The 17,527-nt window shown below is 39.8% G+C and overlaps 1 protein-coding gene across 1 annotated transcript in view; it reads left to right on the top strand.

The window, feature by feature from the left end:
- Window positions 1-1,265: 1,265 nt before the first annotated feature.
- The window catches only part of LOC113469900 (leucine-rich repeat and calponin homology domain-containing protein 1-like), a 32,496-nt gene continuing 16,234 nt past the window's right edge, over window positions 1,266-17,527 (top strand). Inside the window, exon 1 of the mRNA XM_026827913.1 lies at window positions 1,266-1,726. Coding sequence (XP_026683714.1) covers window positions 1,549-1,726 — 178 coding nt within the window. The 5' untranslated portion in view covers window positions 1,266-1,548. The remainder of the gene's footprint in view (window positions 1,727-17,527) is intronic.

Raw genomic sequence — 17,527 nt, 5'->3', positions numbered from 1 at the left:
GAATACACGTGTTGAAACCACGAGTGACGTCGTAACATCCTAAAAAGGTTATAGAGTTATTAGGATTTTAGGTATACAAATGGGGGGGATGGTACGACCGTGGACCAGGCGATACGCGTAATATAATGTAGTCGATGAGGTAAAAGGTTAGTGCCTCCGCGACTCACCCGGGGCGTTGGGTCAGTGCCATAGTTAGTAAACCGTACTATGTTTAAAGAACTGGGGCGGCCCTTAAGCTGTGGGCCCAGAGGGGCGCACGTTCGACTCGCGTCACCTGGTGATGCGGTACCCTCACGACCACCACAGTGACGCGAGTCGGAACGTGCGCCCTCTGGGCCCAAGGCTAAGGGCCGCCCCAGTTCTTTAAACATTTTCACATTTACATGGAATAAGCTCTATGGATTACCTCTATAAACTTATGAAAACCATTTACTATGGGCATCGATGATGGCTCCTTTTAACCGGCGGCGCATCCGCCCAGCCTAAAAGCCTGGAATCTTTATCTTAAAGTTTTTTTTTTTTTATTTATTTTTTTTAGTATAAAACCTGCTGAAAAATTACTAGGAAGTAGTGTACCCCTCAATAAAATTCTATCCTTTAAAAGCTGGTTTTAGCCCGCGGCTAACAAAATGAAACTGCTTTTACTTTTACACTTTTATTTTTTCCCGTTTTTTTTTTTTTTTTTTCTTTTGGTTCCCTCAAAATTAAGCTTGCGGTTCCCTCAAAATGGGCTCGTGGTTCCCAAGGGAACCGCGGTTCCCGGTTTGCCCACCCCTGCTATAAATGCTAAATGTACCTGTACTTTTTTTATTGATATTAATTAGGCTAAATTTACCTGTACTTTTTTTTATTGATATTATAATTAGGCTAAATGTACCTGTACTTTTTTTATTGATATTATAATTAGGCTAAATATACCTGTACTTTTTTCTATTTTTCCCTCTTTTTTCTCTCTCTCTCTGACTAGATAGTTATGTCCTATAGGTTTATAGGTATCATACTAAATATTATGGATGATGATGAGTAAATAGTACCTCATCTACGTAGTAGGATTAGTACATTAGTAGGTATCGTATAGTTATCTTGAAACATTAATGTATGAAAATGAAAGTATAGATATAAGTACAATTCTAGATACAAGTATAGTTGTATTCCAAAAAAATATATCGATATATATCGATATATCGACGAAAAATATATCGATATATATCGGTTTTCGATATATCGCAACATCCCTAAAACAGTTTCACGAGCGAACGCAAAGGGGTTGGACGTATGTGAAATTTCTCCCAAAAAACGCTTTTATTCTATCCCCCCTGAAAGCCCATAGAAAGCCGAAAGCCGGGTTTAGTAGTTAAATAAATTAAAATTATTAAATTAATACTGTTTTAATGTGATTTTCATTTATTTTTAATCTGTGTCCACAGCGTTGGTTTTAACATTGTGTTTTTAGTCATTTCAAGCTAAAGCTGCAATGTCTTTGAAGTGTTTTAGGTTTTACAAGTGTTTCTCATGTTAAATTTGTGAGATGGTGTATTCCCATACACCATGGCTGTGCTAACCAACATGAATTTAACATCCCAATCCCAAGTGCATTTGGCCCGATCCCTGGAACGTATCTTAGAAGAGGCCCATCTGAGTGGTGAACTCAATCTAAGTGGAAGGAAACTCAAAGATTTCCCAAATTCAGGAGGCAAATATGATTTGTCCGACTCTGTTATTGTTGGTGAGTGTCCCCTTCCTTGTATGAAAGTGCATGGACTTATTTGGTCTTCTTTTAAAATCCTGTAAATACCTAGTTTATTTTAGCAGAAGTGGAAGGAAACTCAAAGATTTCCCAAATTCAGGAGGCAAATATGATTTGTCCGACTCTGTTATTGTTGGTGAGTGTCCCCTTCCTAGTATGAAAGTGCATGGACTTATTTGGTCTTCTTTTAAAATTCTGTAAATACCTAGTTTATTTTAACATTACCTACCCTGGACTTTCAATGGCCATTAGGAAGGCCCAATGGCTGATCAAGTGACCACAGAGGAGTCAGAGGACTGGACTCTCATCCTTGTACCACTAGTCATTAGATTATTTGGATATTCTGGGTACAACATGATCCATTCATGAGTCGGTAGTAGTAAAGTTCAGCTCAGTAAACTCAAGGTCTCACTCAGGAAGTCTTCAAAAGTCCTATGCTGTCTCCTGTTAGACTTTCAATGGCCATTAGGAAGGCCCAATGGCTGATCAAGTGACCACAGAGGAGTCAGAGGACTGGACTCTCATCCTTGTACCACTACTTAAAGTTCAGCTCAGTAAACTCAAGGTCTCACTCAGGAAGTCTTCAAAAGTCCTACCTATGTTGTCTCCTGTTATATTGGGGATTAAAGTCTACACTTCAGCTACACCAGTTATTGACTTTATCAATGGAGCAGTAGCAAATGGGTAAAACTTATAAATAAATGGTCGATTCCTATGTAAAAAGTTGGGAAAAATCCAAATCCAAGGTCAAAACTCCAGAAAAAAAAAAACTGTAAAAAGTCGAAAATTCACACGCTTGCAGAGGAGCAGAAAGATTAAAGTCTACACTTCAGCTACACCAGTTATTGACTTTATCAATGGAGCAGTAGCAAATGGGTAAAACTTATAAATAAATGGTCGATCCAAATCCAAGGTCAAAAGTCCGAAAAAATAACAGCTGTAAAAAGTCGAAAATTCACACGCTTGCAGAGGAGCAGAAATAAATGCGCCAAAACGTATGCACACAAACACATTAATGTGTTGCCTGCAAGAGAGCTTTGCTTGGGACATTTGATGTGACGTCATCGTGTACGGGGGCCTATGCTGTGACGTCAAAGTTCACGATTTACCAGTATTTTTTAAATTGATTTAGGTAAGTATCTCAGGATCTAGAAGTCGTAGAAGAAAAAAAAAAAAAAATCTGTTGGTCCCCATTTTTCCAGCTCTATGACTTTGAAACATCACCCAAGTAAGCACAACTGATCTATTGAAAATGTCTTTCTGTGTGTGTAGGTAGACCTGAGTAGGATATAATTATGTTTTACTTGGGCTGTAAGAGATCAATGGACAGGTACATAAGTTCTATTTTGTGTAAGTTTTGAGACAGGAAATGAGAACTTGTTATGGGTCCAGGTCTAGTAACCAATCTACAGGGTGAACTGATGTGGGACAAAAACCAAGGTGGTTCAACATGAGAGGCATAGGGTGGGTTTCACCATTGCATTAACAAGGTATTTCACTAAGGGGAGATTTCTTACATTTTCACAAATGGGAGATTTTATTTACATTGTTGCACATTCTAAAATGAGAATACATAGGTACTTACTTACTTACTTACTTACTTACTTATGGAAATAAATATTGGGTACTTAGGATGATAGAAGAAGGTAATACTGACCCCAAATAAAACTGAGAAAAGGTGCAGTGAAAGAAGAAGATTATCTAAATACAGCTACTTACTTAGGTATCTGCCATAAAAGTACCAATTAAGTCAGCTCCCATGGCGTAGTGGTCACTGCACTCGCCTTGCACGCGGGAGACCCGGGTTCGATTCCCGGCGGGGTCAAGAAATTTGTATCAAGCAAATGATTGACTCCGTGACTGGATGTTGCGGGGCCCACTCAGCCTCGTGAGGAAAATGAGTAGCTATAACATAATAAATGCGCATAGCGACCGGTGGGATCTAGTCATTGAACCACAAAGGGTTAGTTCGTAGCTAAACCATGAATCTGATTTTTAGGATTTGAGAATGCGTCTACCTATAGGTACCTAAACTACCTAACCACTACCAAAGTTTTATTAACACAGGTAAGTATTGTGGAAATGCCGAAATGGTAGGCAGGTACAACAAAACAAATTGCCTTCTTAGTACCTTTGCAAACCTTTTTGTGGCCTCATAAAATACCTAACCAAAGGTAAGTATAGGTAACGTATCCCTGAGAAAAGGTGCAGTGAAAGAAGAAGATTATCTAAATACAGCTACTTACTTAGGTATCTGCCATAAAAGTACCAATTAAGTCAGCTCCCATGGCGTAGTGGTCACTGCACTCGCCTTGCACGCGGGAGACCCGGGTTCGATTCCCGGCGGGGTCAAGAAATTTGTATCAAGCAAATGATTGACTCCGTGACTGGATGTTGCGGGGCCCACTCAGCCTCGTGAGGAAAATGAGTAGCTATAACATAATAAATGCGCATAGCGACCGGTGCCAGCATGGTAGGTAAACATTGGATGTTAGGATGATTGAGATATTGGGAAAAATCCTACAATGCTGCAGTGAGCACCAAAGTTGTGATATAATAACACAAAGTTGTGATATAATAACACAAAGAAACTGCATTTTAAAAGTACCAATTAAGTAAATACCTATACAAGTATACACTCTAAAATTAAGTACCTACACTTCATTATAATAATTTTACATGCATCAGAGGTTCTCTTTTTTGTTTATTTTTAGATGTGTTGGTTGTAGAGTTTTTTTTCTATAAGAGGAGTTGGTTGTAGTAAAGTTGCGTGAGAGAATAGGTACTTGAAAGTTATTGTGTGGTTGTGAAACGTTTTGAACTGCAGCTAAGGTCCTTGACTTATTAAGGTTTTTATTCTTTGTTGAGTCCATTTGTCCACTCATCCTAGAGAAGTAGGTATAGGATGCAGAGCAAGTATCTTCTTGGAACCGAGATGTTCACATTTGTGATATTTGTTTAGGTCATTCAAAGAGGACCTTGTAAGCGCTAAGTCGCGGGTTCGAATGTTCGATGCACGCCCTGGGCGAACTTTATTCTAAACAGATAAGGTTCGTTCTCGGAAAACTGCTTTCTTTCTCTTATCTTGTCCTCTCTTTGCTTTCGGAAAAATGATACCTCAGCCAGCCTAGTTAAGTAGCTTGGTTGGTAGTGCGTCTGCCTTGTAAGCGCTAGGCCGCGGGTTCGATTCCCGCCTGGGGCGGATTTTATCCTGATGGGATAATGTTCGTTCTCGGAACGGCTGGCTTTCTCCTATCCTGTTTTCCTTCTCTCTTCGATTTCGGGACGATAAGACCATAGCAGTTACAGTTCCCTCTGTCAAACCTCTTAAAAAAAAAAATACTGCTGGAGTAAAGGGACTTTTCAGTCCTATGCGAGCAGTATAAATAAGCACTATTATTAATAGACTTACCCTTTGGTTTTTTTTTCCATCCCTTGCGAAAGCGGACATCCCTGCTGCTCACACCTCCGGCGATTATGACCTGCCAATCTGTCATAATCAAATGAAATGAGAAAAAAAATAATAGTGGCTTATAATAATAGGTGCTTATTTATACTGCTCGTCTAGGACTGAAAAGTCCCTTTACTCCAGCAGTAGGCTTACTACTTTATTGTTGGTCAATTTCTCGAAATTATATGAGGATAAATTCCATACCTCGGCTGGGATTGAACCCAGCCTCCTGTTTACCAGGCGAGCGCCTTGACACTACACCACCGGACGAGCCAGGTGTGCACTTACACACCGAAAAATAAAGAGAAATAATCAAATGAGAAGGGAAAGAAGGAATTCCTCTTGTCATGAAAGACAAAGGGAAAAGCTTTGACATGAAGCCTGTGGGAGAAAGCATGGTGTGTTGGGAAATACTTGTTGAGTTAATACGCCGGCATGCGGCACATGTTCTGCTTATAGAGGCGATATGGAAAGGTAATAGAGGGGGAGACATGGGATGAGATAGGAGAGGAACCGGAACGGGGGAGATATACATGGAGAAGGGGTAGCGCAGATATAGAGAGGTCGGTGAAGACGTAGATGAAGGAGGACGAGGGTGGGCTGGTAGAGGGGGGTAATGAATAGAATAGAATATCACCTTGTTTATTACGATACTACCACATAGGATCTGAAAAGTCTAAACAAGGTCTGTATATATTTTGATTGGTACTTAATAACTTTTTATTTTATTTTATTTTATGTTTTTTTTTACAAGTTTCCATTTATATTTGATTGACAAAAAAACTCAGAACATACATTTTTCATTGTAAATGGTTATACCCATCCGTATAAGCAGAGCTTGTGCCCACGGATGGGGAAGCTTGTGCCCACGCGGATGGGGAAAATGGAATGGGGGAATTACATTTTATGGAACAACAATTAAGATCTGTTTAAATTAAAAAAAAAAATAAGGAAGAAGGAGGGAGAGGGAGATAGGCAAGGGCGGCGCTGAAGAAGCTGGAATACATATAGTTGGGGCACGTAAAGACCACAGAAAGGCGTAGGTGGAGATTCAGATGAAGGAGAGAGCAGAGTGAATGAGAGGAGAGAGGGAAGGAAAACGCGCTGTCGGGGTTAGAAGAGTAGTACAGTGGACAGAGAGATGATGGAAAAGGCGCAGTGTTGTAGACGTATAGATGAAAGGGAAAAGAAAGAGGAGACGATGAAGAGAAGAGGGACAAGAAATAAGGGGAGAAGAAAAGGAAAGGTTGTCCGGGGTTAGTATGTGATTGTGAGTAGGCGCCGGCCTAATAGTGGGAAGGGGAGATATTCGATGGGGAGAGAAAGAGTAAAAATGAGATGAGAGGATTTTTTTTTTCGTCTCCCCCTTTTGTTATTTTTCCGCATTCTCTCTTTCACTCTACCTTTTCATTCCCTTCTTCCACTCTCTTTCCCATATACCCTATGTTTTATCCTCCTCCTCCTTTTTTTTCCGCAATATCCAGGTTTCCTACAAAAGTGTTTGCCAATTAACATTATGTAGAAATGAAGGGGCCACGATTTCCCTCATTTATGTAGAGTGTAGACAATTACACAAGTTTGGACTATTATTTTATGTGATCTTCCAGGGCCATCGTAGTCCTTGAAAGGCCGCAGACCCAGTTTAGGAATCACTAGACATTTACAAATATGACAAAGAGTTTTCTTTAGCCAGGGACTGTTAGGATGACAGTGTCCCTCCCCCCCCCCCCCCCGTCCACCCTGGTTATAAATAGGACAAAGCGCTGTCGAGTGTTAGCTTTTTCCTATCGCCTTTGGAAAACGTGAAGTCTAGCCTGTACAAACTGTACATAGACAACAATATATACATATGTACATAGAACCTACATATTATGTAAGTATTCGTATACTTACCTAAGTAAATAGGTGATAGGAAAAAGGTTACCATCAGCTTTTGTCTCTATAGATGTCGTCATCAATACTGATGACATGATGACCTATAGGAAAAATTATCGTTTCTATTTTTACAAGCCCAGACATTGTTTCTGTTAGTCCAGTAGCTCTATACCTTTGTTAGTCCTTCCACCAAAGAAAGTAAAATTATTTTCACAAGTAAGGACTTCGACCCAATTTTGAGGGTAATAGGAAGTGCAGAAAAAAAACGAGGAGGAGGAAAAGGAAAAATTGAATAAAAATAAAAGAAAACCATTTGCAGGTGATTTAAACCTTGTGTGTGATGGTTAGAATTAGAACTTGGAACCCACATCTTAATACACATACACACATTACATAGGTACACTGCGTTAAAATGTATGTTCATAGGAGGAAGTCGTAGTTTTTTACGGTTCGTACTCCATTTCTGTTACCATAAGGATTTTAGTGAAGGTAATAACTTCTACGTAGGTAAGGGTAGAAGACTAGGTTAGGTTAGGTTAGGTTAGGTTAGGTTAGTATTTATGAACAAAATGCTGGCTCTTAAGTTCGTGCTAAGCATAGTCTCAAGGCATTTGATTGGTCAATTTTGACTTGAGATTGATCTAAGAACGATCATTCTTGTTCATAAATACGAGTGTAGAAGTGTAGAACCTGGCTAGGTAGGTACTTAAAGTAATTATTTTCTTACACTATCGTTTTCTTTATGCGGTCAGAGAAGAGCTCATAAAAACAGCTATAACACTTTTTAATAGCAGCTGGATAAGTGTTATCTCTGTATCTCGTCTCTCTTAAAGGAAATTAAATAAATGGTAGGTAAGTATGTGCTGTAGAAAAAAAGTTAGAGATACCTTATGATTAGGAGAAATCCAACCATGATAGCTTTCAATAGTTGTTCAGTAAGGGTGTATTTTCCATTTGGGAAACTGACCACTGGAAAATATCAATTGAAGTACCTACTTCTATACTCTTGTATCTCATAATAAAAATTAATGTGTGAAGTAATAAGGGTTTATTGTTAAAGTAACTTCATGTAGGACGTTGCCCCAATAGAAATCCAGAATCCTGGAAAAGAAAATAACGCTGGAAGTAGAATCACTTCCCAATGAATCCTAAAAATAAAAATAAAAAAAAAAAAAACCCTGAAAATAAAACACTTCCCCCCTGATATACGTTCACATATTTCAGTCAAAGCATCACTCCTGCTTACAAAGTTGTCAGAAGAAACGAGAAACTAACTGACAGGTGGCAACTAGAGAGAAGGATGATTTCTAAATTTAGAACTGGTAAGGGGATCCGAACCCTTGGTGGTTGGATTCAGTTAACCCTTTACGTCACACTGAGCCTGTTTTTAACCCCTCCTTGGGCGTCCGGGGTACCTGGCACCCAACTGGTGCTGTTCGTCTCTCAGACGGCCATAGGTAAGTACGCAAAAATAGGTACTAAAAATTAATATCAAATTAGAGGAAAGTTAATAGGTTCTCCAATCAAATGGACCGATTTTCAGTTAGCTTGGAGGGTGGCGTGTTTGCCTTGTAAGCGCTAGAGCACGGGTTCTATTCTCACCCTCAGCGGATTTTATCCTGAGCAGATGAAGTTCATTCTCGGAACGGCTGGCTTTCTCCTATCCCGTCTTCTTTCTATCTTCGCTTTCGGGATGATAAGACCTTAGCAGGTACAGCTCCCTCTATCAAAAAACCTGTTGACAAAAAAGAGCGTTTTGCTGATCTAGAGATGGGAGTCTGGAGAGATGGACAACATATGGACAATACTTGTAAAGATTGTTCCAACAAGTCGTCTCAAGAGACGGAAAGTACCAAGTGAGAAATGGAATTTAGCAGTACCTATGTATCATTTATAACCCTTGGGCGTCCGAGGGTTAAGTTGTTATCCGACATGCAAGATATAGATTAGGAAGGAGGAGATTGTTCGATAATATCCTAATGGAAATGACATTTAAACGAAGAGGCGACGAGACAGAAAGGAAAAGCAGAACGCCCAACCCTGCCTTGATAGCATGTCCCTGATAGCATGTCTCGAGTCATGCTAAAAAAAAAAAAAAAAACATTGAAATGTGAACTTTGAGACTTTGAAAAATGGAATTGCATTAGACAGTCTGTGTCTGCTGAAATGAAGTGATGACCCACCCTAATTTTAATAGTAGAGCAAATTTTTGATAGTTCGATAAATAATAGATAGCTGAGAGTTAATAACATCACTGTGTAACTGCTACTTTGCTGATGGTTTGAAGGGACAGAGTACCTACTTTACTATGTACATGAATGGAATTACCTATTTTATTAAACATACCTAGGTAGGAGAGGTATTTCTTTCTTACGACTGAGGTATTTCAAGACTGGAATTATTTTATTTTATGGGACAAATACCACGTAGGACGTGCCTTTATTTGGACAGAGTACCTACTTTACTATGTACATGAATGGAATTACCTATTTTATTAAACATACCTAGGTAGGAGAGGTATTTCTTTCTTACGGCTGAGGCATTTCAAGACTGGAATTATTTTATTTTATGGGACAAATACCACGTAGGACGTGCCTTTATTCGAAAGGGAGGATTAACGTCTCAATTCGGGAACAAAGCAAATGACTTGTGTTGAGTTGGGACTAATGAGGGACTGAGGTATATAGGGACTTTCCAGTCACACCCTGGGAATATATTCGTATAAACAATATATATTATGGATACGTTACCTATACTTACCTTTGGTTAGGTATTTTATGAGGCCACAAAAAGGTTTGCAAAGGTACTAAGAAGGTAATTTGTTTTGTTGTACCTGCCTACCATTTCGGCATTTCCACAATACTTACCTATGTTAATAAAACTTTGGTAAGTAGTGGTTAGGTAGTTTAGGTACCTATAGCCTATAGGTAGACGCATTCTCAAATCCTAAAAATCAGATTCATGGTTTAGCTACGAACTAACCCTTTGTGGTTCAATGACTAGATCCCACTAAAAAAGGGGGCCGTTCAGTATAAACAGTAGAACTATTTGAAACCCCAAAAAAAAAAAAAAAAAAAAAAAAAAAAAAAAAAAATGATACCTCCTGTGCTTCAAATCTCTCTACCTATCTATCAAACATCTCAAATAGACCGCCCGACCTTCCGCCGAAGACCCGACCTACTCATCATTCACATTAATTTGAGTCATAGACTTACCCTTTGGTTTTTTTTCCATCCCTTGCGAAAGCGACATCCCTGCTGCTCACACCTCCCGGCGATTATGACCTGCCAATCTGTCATAATCAAATGAAATGAGAAAAAAAAATAATAGTGCTTATAATAATAGTGCTTATTTATACTGCTCGTGTAGAACTATCCTCAAAGAAGTTTGGGTTGGTGTTGGGAACCACTGATTCACCAACGTGGTGTACATTTGAGACCTGTGAGAAACTGAAAAACTTCTCTCTCCTGCAGTGAAGCAGAGTATTCAGCACATAACCTACTGCTCAAGGCTAGGATAAAACTTTGATTACAAACAGTATTGAGTGAATTGACTTGTTCACCGTGGTGTTGGGTAGAACTATCCTCAAAGAAGTTTGGGTTGGTGTTGGGAACCACTGATTCACCAACGTGGTGTACATTTGAGACCTGTGAGAAACTGAGAAACTTCTCTCTCCTGCAGTGAAGGAGAGTATTCAGCACATAACCTACTGCTCAAGGCTAGGATAAAACTTTGATTACAAACAGTATCGAGTCAATTGACTCAATCTTATTGACTCGTTCACCGTGGTGGTGACTCGATTGACTCACCGAAGACGTGGTAGGATGAAGTAGATGTGAAGAAGGATTAGTAGGGGGCTGGCCAAGTGATGACTTGATGACTCATTCGATCCCAAGCTAGAACTTCCGATGATTCTACGCGAGCCCAGAAGACAAAAGATAATTGAATTAGGGTGAAGTGAAGAATTGAATAAAACCGTGGATGACTGTCAATTTATTACTATCCTAGCAACGGTTTCTTTTTTCTTATCTGCCTCCTCCTCTCTTTCCTTCTTCTTCTCCTCCTCCTATTTCTCCTCCTCTTCCTCCTCCATCTCTTCTTCTCCTCCTTCTCCTTCTCTTTATCCTCTCTTCCTTCCTTTTCATCCTTCTCTTTCTCCTCTCCTTCCTTCTTCTCTTCCTCTTCTCCTTCCTTCGCCTCCTTCTCCTGCTCCATTGGAAATTATTTAATGGCCTCAGATCCGAATCCCAAAATACACGTACTTACTGAAGCAATGTGCACATTTGTATTCAAGCCAAGTTCAAATTCCGCTGGGAACCTTGCATTTTAATTGGTGGTGACATAAGGCCTCTGTGCACCATCGGTCATCGCCGTAGGAGGTCCCGGGTTCCAATTCCGCGACCGTCAAGGAATTAATTACTCGCAGTATTTATTCTTTGGATATTGGATTTACCTCGGAACATTGGAATGTTGTGGTGTGTTGTGATGGTTAATTGACGTGTGACATGCTTCATGATTTGGCATGCCATCAAAACTACTTTCTTATTCTTCTGAAATAAACTAAAGGTGCGCACGCATGACAGTCTGGACATTAACACCGTGTCGCGAGCCAGTGCCGTGCATGACACAAAGTCATGCTGATAGATAGCGACTGAAAACCCTTCCTGCTCAAACGGTAAAACTTAACTGCCGGGGTTTTCCAAGGCTTTGATGATATTTCTTGTGCCTTTTCTAAGTCTTAAAAAAAGTTCCAGAAACTAAGTATAGTGATTAGTAGGTTTGCGTCTTTACTTTTTTTTACCTTTTTTTTGCACCACAAAGAGGAAGCAAATTTTCGAAACTTTGTTTCCAATTTGAAATGGACTCTCTACATGACACCTCAAGTTTATTGGGTTACTTCATTTCCAGGACACATACCTAGGTATAACACATAAATATGTCAGAGGACTTTGGAGGTGTACGTTTCTCTTATCAAATTACACGCGTTCTTATTTTGAGGGGTTGGCAAACATCGGACAGTATTGAAACAAGAGACACATTAAAGAGTTTTATTCAAGAATGGTGGGGTGGGGGGCTCTACATATACAGACGAAAATTAAGTTCCCAGTAACACAGCTTTAACGGCTGGGATTGAACCCACGCCCTCCTGTTTACCAGGCGAGCGCCTTGACCACTACACCACCGAGGCAGGTGGCCACTACACCACCGAAAAATAAAGAGAAATAATCAAATGAGAAGGAAAAAGAATTCTCTCTTGTCATGAAGACAAAGGGAAACTTTGACATGAAGCCTGTGGGAGAAAAGCATGGTGTTGGGAAATACTTGTGAGTAATACGCCGGCATGCGGCACATGTCTGCTTATAAGAGCGATATGGAAAAGGTAAAGGGGGAGACATGGGATGAGATAGAGAGGAACCGAACGGGGGAGATATACATGGAGAAGGGGTACGAGATATAGAGAGGGTCGGTGAAGACGTAGATGAAGGAGGACGAGGGTGGCTAGATAGAGGGGGGTAATGAATAGAATAGAATATACCTTGTTTATACTACCAGCATAGGACTGAAAAGTCTAAACAAGGTCTTATATATTTGATTGGTACTTAATAACTTTTTATTTTATTTTATTTATTTTTTTTTAACAAGTTTCCATTTATATTTGATTGACAAAAAAACTCAGAACATACATTTTTCATGTAAATGGTATACCCATCCGTATAAGCAGAGCTTGTGCCACGGATGGGGAAGCTTGTGCCACGGATGGGGAAAATGGAATGGGGGAATTACATTTTATGGAACAACAATTAAGATCTGTTTAAATTAAAAAAAAAAATAAGGAAGAAGGAGGGAGAGGGAGATAGGAAGGGGTGAAGAAGGCTGAGATACATATAGTGGGGGCACGTAAAGACACAGAAGGCGTAGGTGGAGATTCAGATGAAGGAGAGAGCAGAGTGAATGAGAGGGGAGAGGGAAGGAAAAGCTGTCCGGGGTTAGAAGAGTAGTACAGTGACAGAGAGATGAGGGAAAAGGGGAGTGTTGTAGACGTAGATGAAAGGGAAAGAAAGAGGAGACGATGAAGAGAAGAGGGACAAGAAATAAGGGGAGAAGAAAAGGAAAGGTTGTCCGGGGTTAGTATTGATTGTGAGTAGCGCCGGCTAATAGTGGGAGGGGGAGATATTCGATGGGGAGAGAAAGAGTAAAAATGAGATGAGAGGGATTTTTTTTTTCGTCTCCCCCTTTTGTTTATTTTTTCCGCATTCTCTCTCTTCCACTCTACCTTTTCATTCCTTCTTCCACTCTCTTTCCAATATACCCTATGTTTTATCCTCCTCCTCCTTTTTTTTCCGCATATCCAGGTTTCCTACAAAAGTGTTTGCCAATTACAATTATGTAGAAATGAAGGGGCCACGATTTCCCTCATTTATGTAGAGTGTAGACCAATTACACAAGTTTGGACTATATTTTATGTGATCTTCCAGGGGCCATCGTAGTCCTTGAAAGGCCGCAGACCCCAGTTTAGGAATCACTAGACATTTACAAATTGAAAAGTATTTGGGGGATAAAAAAAAAAAAAAAAAAAAAAAAAAAAAAAAAAAAAAACTCCTGTATATTGATGAATAGTTTAGATGAGATCTAGGTTAGTTACGTAATTCTTTTCGGAGCTGATTCTTAACAACATTCCGCATTAGAAAAGCTGTTTTACTCAAAGATGACATAGGAGAGTGAGATCCTTCTCAGATAAAGCCTTCAATTTACAAGACTCCTTCTTTCTCTCTCTCTCTCTCTCTCCCCCTCCCTCCCTCCCTGTCTCTCTTAAAAAGAGAACTAAAAACAGACTTATCTAGCCATTTACCACCCCCTTTATCTTGCAACCTCTCCAGAAATTAGATTACTGCATCCACTCCTTATTCCTTAATAGATTTAAGATATTTTTGGAGCCAACGAGCTCCGTCTATGTTTTAAGCATCTTCGGGTCTGGAACAACTTGGAATGGAAGTTAGGAACAACTTAATGTCAAGTGAGAAACAATTCGTTGTGCGTGCTTGGCATCTGTATGACGGACCATTTGGGTGTGCTGCCTTTCCGGGGCCCACTCAGGCTGAGTGAGAATATCGTGAGGAGGCTGGAAGCATTTCGCCGAATAGAGTGTAAAACCCCGTCACACCAAGGGTAAAACCCCGTCACCAAGGGTAAAACCCCGTCACACCAAGGGTAAAACCCCGTCACACCAAGGGTAAAACCCCGTCAAACCAAGGGTAAAACCCCGTCACCAGAAATCTTGGCAGTTATACAGTGAAGTTAGAACCTCAATAAAACTAAAATGCCTAAATCCAAAGTTTCAGCCATTGGTCCGTGTGTGTGTCTGTCTGTAAACAAAATATCTCGAGAATGGTATAAGAGCTAGAGACTTGAAATTTGGTATGTATCTTTCAAATGTGATAAGGATGCGACACGAAACTTTTGGGAAATTTAGTATGTAGCTCTCAAATGTGACAAGATTGCGACACGAAACTTTTGGTTAAGACCGGTGCAACGGTTGGCGACGGTGTATTTAACAATATCTCGAGAACTATAAGCTAGAGACTTGAAATTTGGTATGTAGTTCACAAATGTGACAAGAATGCAACACAAAACGTTTGGTTGAGATGATTGCTGCGCTTGGCGGTATTTTGACCGCTTTTTTGCGGTTTTTCGTGCCGCATCCTTGTCACATTTTACAGCTGGATACCAAATTTCAAGTCTCTAGCTCTAGAAATAGGCTCAAAACTAGAGCCTAAATCCAAAGTTTCAGCCATTGGTCCGTGTGTGTGTCTGTCTGTGTGTCCGTGTGTCTGTCTGTAAACAAATGAAATTTGGTATGTAGTTCACAAATGTGACAAGGATGCAACACAAAATGTTTGATTGAGATGGTTGCTGCGCTTGGCGGTATTTTGACCGCTTTTGGAAAGATTTCGACCGTTTTTTGGCGGTTTTCAGCTATAGCGACAAAACGGTTAGAGGATATTGTAAAAGTTAGGGTAAAAGAATACTCAAAAAAGCATCATTCAATAGGATAAGGAAAGTCGTGTGATGTTCACACCAGATTTTTTTTTTTTTAGCGAAATTTAGTATGTAGTTCACAAATGTGACAAGGATGCAACACAAAATGTTTGATTGAGATGGTTGCTGCGCTTGGCGGTATTTTGACGGCTTTTGGAAAGATTTCGACCGTTTTTTGGCGGTTTTCAGCTATAGCGACAAAACGGTTAAAGGATATCGTAAAAGTTAGGGTAAAAGAATACTCAAAAAATCATCATTCAATAGGATAAGGAAAGTCGTGTGATGTTCACACCAGATTATTATTTTTTTTTTTTAGCTAGGTAGGTAGGTACCGACTACCCTTCTTGAGGAATTGGTATACCTACCTACTGGATGGAGCCAACAAATAAAACGTGGTCTGACTTTTTTTTAACCCTTTAATGCGCGAAGTGCCATATCTGGCACAAATTCAATTCGGCCAATCACAAGGAAGGGGAGGTGTCTGGTTTCTTTCGTAACTTGTTGAACGCATCAGGAAATTAGTTTTGCTTTGAGCTGCATGGTGATTTTTTCGTTTTTTGATTTTACTACTGTGCTTGTTCAGTTGTTTTGTTGAAATTCGTGATAAGTTAGTTTTGCTTTGAGCTGCATGGTGATTTTTTCGTTTTTTGATTTTACTACTGTGCTTGTTCAGTTGTTTTGTTGAAATTCGTGATACCTAGTTAGTGAATTTTTCTCCAAATTGTGAAATTTGAAAGGCCTCTATGAAAGGCTTGTTGGTACGATAGAGTCTTCAAAAAAATCCAGGTGATAACTAAGGGTAAGTACTTGTGTATTGTATAATTAAAAGGATCTATCATATCGCTTTCAGTTTTTCCTGTAGGTTCGTTTAAGGTTATTATTGTTATGTTGTTGTAGGTACCTATCTAGCCCACCTACTACACTATGTCATCTTTTGTCGAATCAGATGTATATAAATACCAATAAGATTAATAAGTACATTTATACAATAGGTATACCTAATTAGTATTTTAAGAAAAATTAAGACATGGCCAAAGTATGGCTTTTCACATGCTTAGGTACAAATTAAAAAAAAATGCCCAACTTTAGTCTGAGCAGGTGAACAGCCACCGTAGACCAAATTTGGAGCCGAAATCGAAGAGAGGAGGAAGACAGGATAGGAGAAAGCCAGCCGTTCCGAGAACGAATATTATCTCATCAGAATAAAATCCGCCCCGGGCGGGAATCGAACCCGCGGCCTAGCGCTTACAAGGCAGACGCACTACCAACTAAGCTAACTAGACTGGCGAAGGAACTGTAACACTGTTGAAGTCTTACACCCATATTTATGAACAAAATGCTGGCTCTCAAGAAGTGCTCAAGAATCAATTCCAAACATCTGATTGGCCAAAATTTGTTTAAGACTGATCTGAGACCGAGAATTTTCGTTCTTAAATACGGGTGTTATCGTCCCGAAATCAAAGAGAGAACTAGAACGCAATGTAGTGGAGTTAGAAGAGGCCATTGGTATTGAAGAGGATGTTTGTGCCTCAGGGGGGGGGTCTAACCCATCTTCATCTGATGAGATTAACGCCAAGGATTACCGGGTACTGGTGTTTGGCAAGCAAACCAACATACCTAACATAACATCAGGAGAAATAGTTTCTCATGGGTCTTCTTCTCGTTTCTGAGTAAACGGACTATCCAAGTGACTCTATTGGTATCATCTAAGTCAGTGGTTCTCAAACTTTTTTTGGCCGCGGAGCACCAAGCAACTGCTGTAAACTCTACGGAGCACCCCCCCCCAAACCTTTTAGGAATTTTTAAAAATAATTCGGAATGATTCGGAAATGTTCATTAGCGTACCGGTCCGTACGGCTTGTTCCAATAGTTCCCATTTGACTAAACATATTCGTGCGATTTTTTTTTTTTTTTTTTTAAATGCGGTAAGAAAAATGAAACTATGCGGAGTACCTGGAAGATCTTCGCGGAGCACCTGAAAGCTCATCGCGGAGCACAGTTTGAGAACCACTGATCTAAGTAGAAGAACCCTTTAGGCCCGTAGTGTGTCTGTCATGAGCGAGATTACCTACAATAGTATAGGAAAACATTGAAGTTTAAAGTTTGAATTACATTTTTCTGACTCCTCATAACTTCATATGACGTTGATGGTACATGGTAGTGTGTTTCTACCTTTAGAAGCGTGTAGTCGCCAGAAACTACAAACCTATGATCTCTATCATTTTCATAGGTCTGATTTTTCAGGCGACTACGCTTTCAATGTGGTACGGGCCATTAGAATGAAATTAATTTGTTAGGGGACTTTTTAACGCACTCGTTCATGTTTCAAACTTTTTCATGTTGTTACACTAGGTATCGAACCAAAGTCCCTCCAGTTACAAATCTTAATCCAATGTGCTAGCCAATCGTACGTACTC

Source organism: Diaphorina citri, unplaced genomic scaffold (genome assembly GCF_000475195.1).
Source record: "Diaphorina citri unplaced genomic scaffold, Diaci psyllid genome assembly version 1.1 scaffold1282, whole genome shotgun sequence".
NCBI classification, from domain to species: Eukaryota; Metazoa; Arthropoda; class Insecta; order Hemiptera; family Psyllidae; genus Diaphorina; species Diaphorina citri.
Note: the sequence above shows the minus strand (reverse complement) of the source record. Positions and strands in the feature narration are given on the sequence as shown.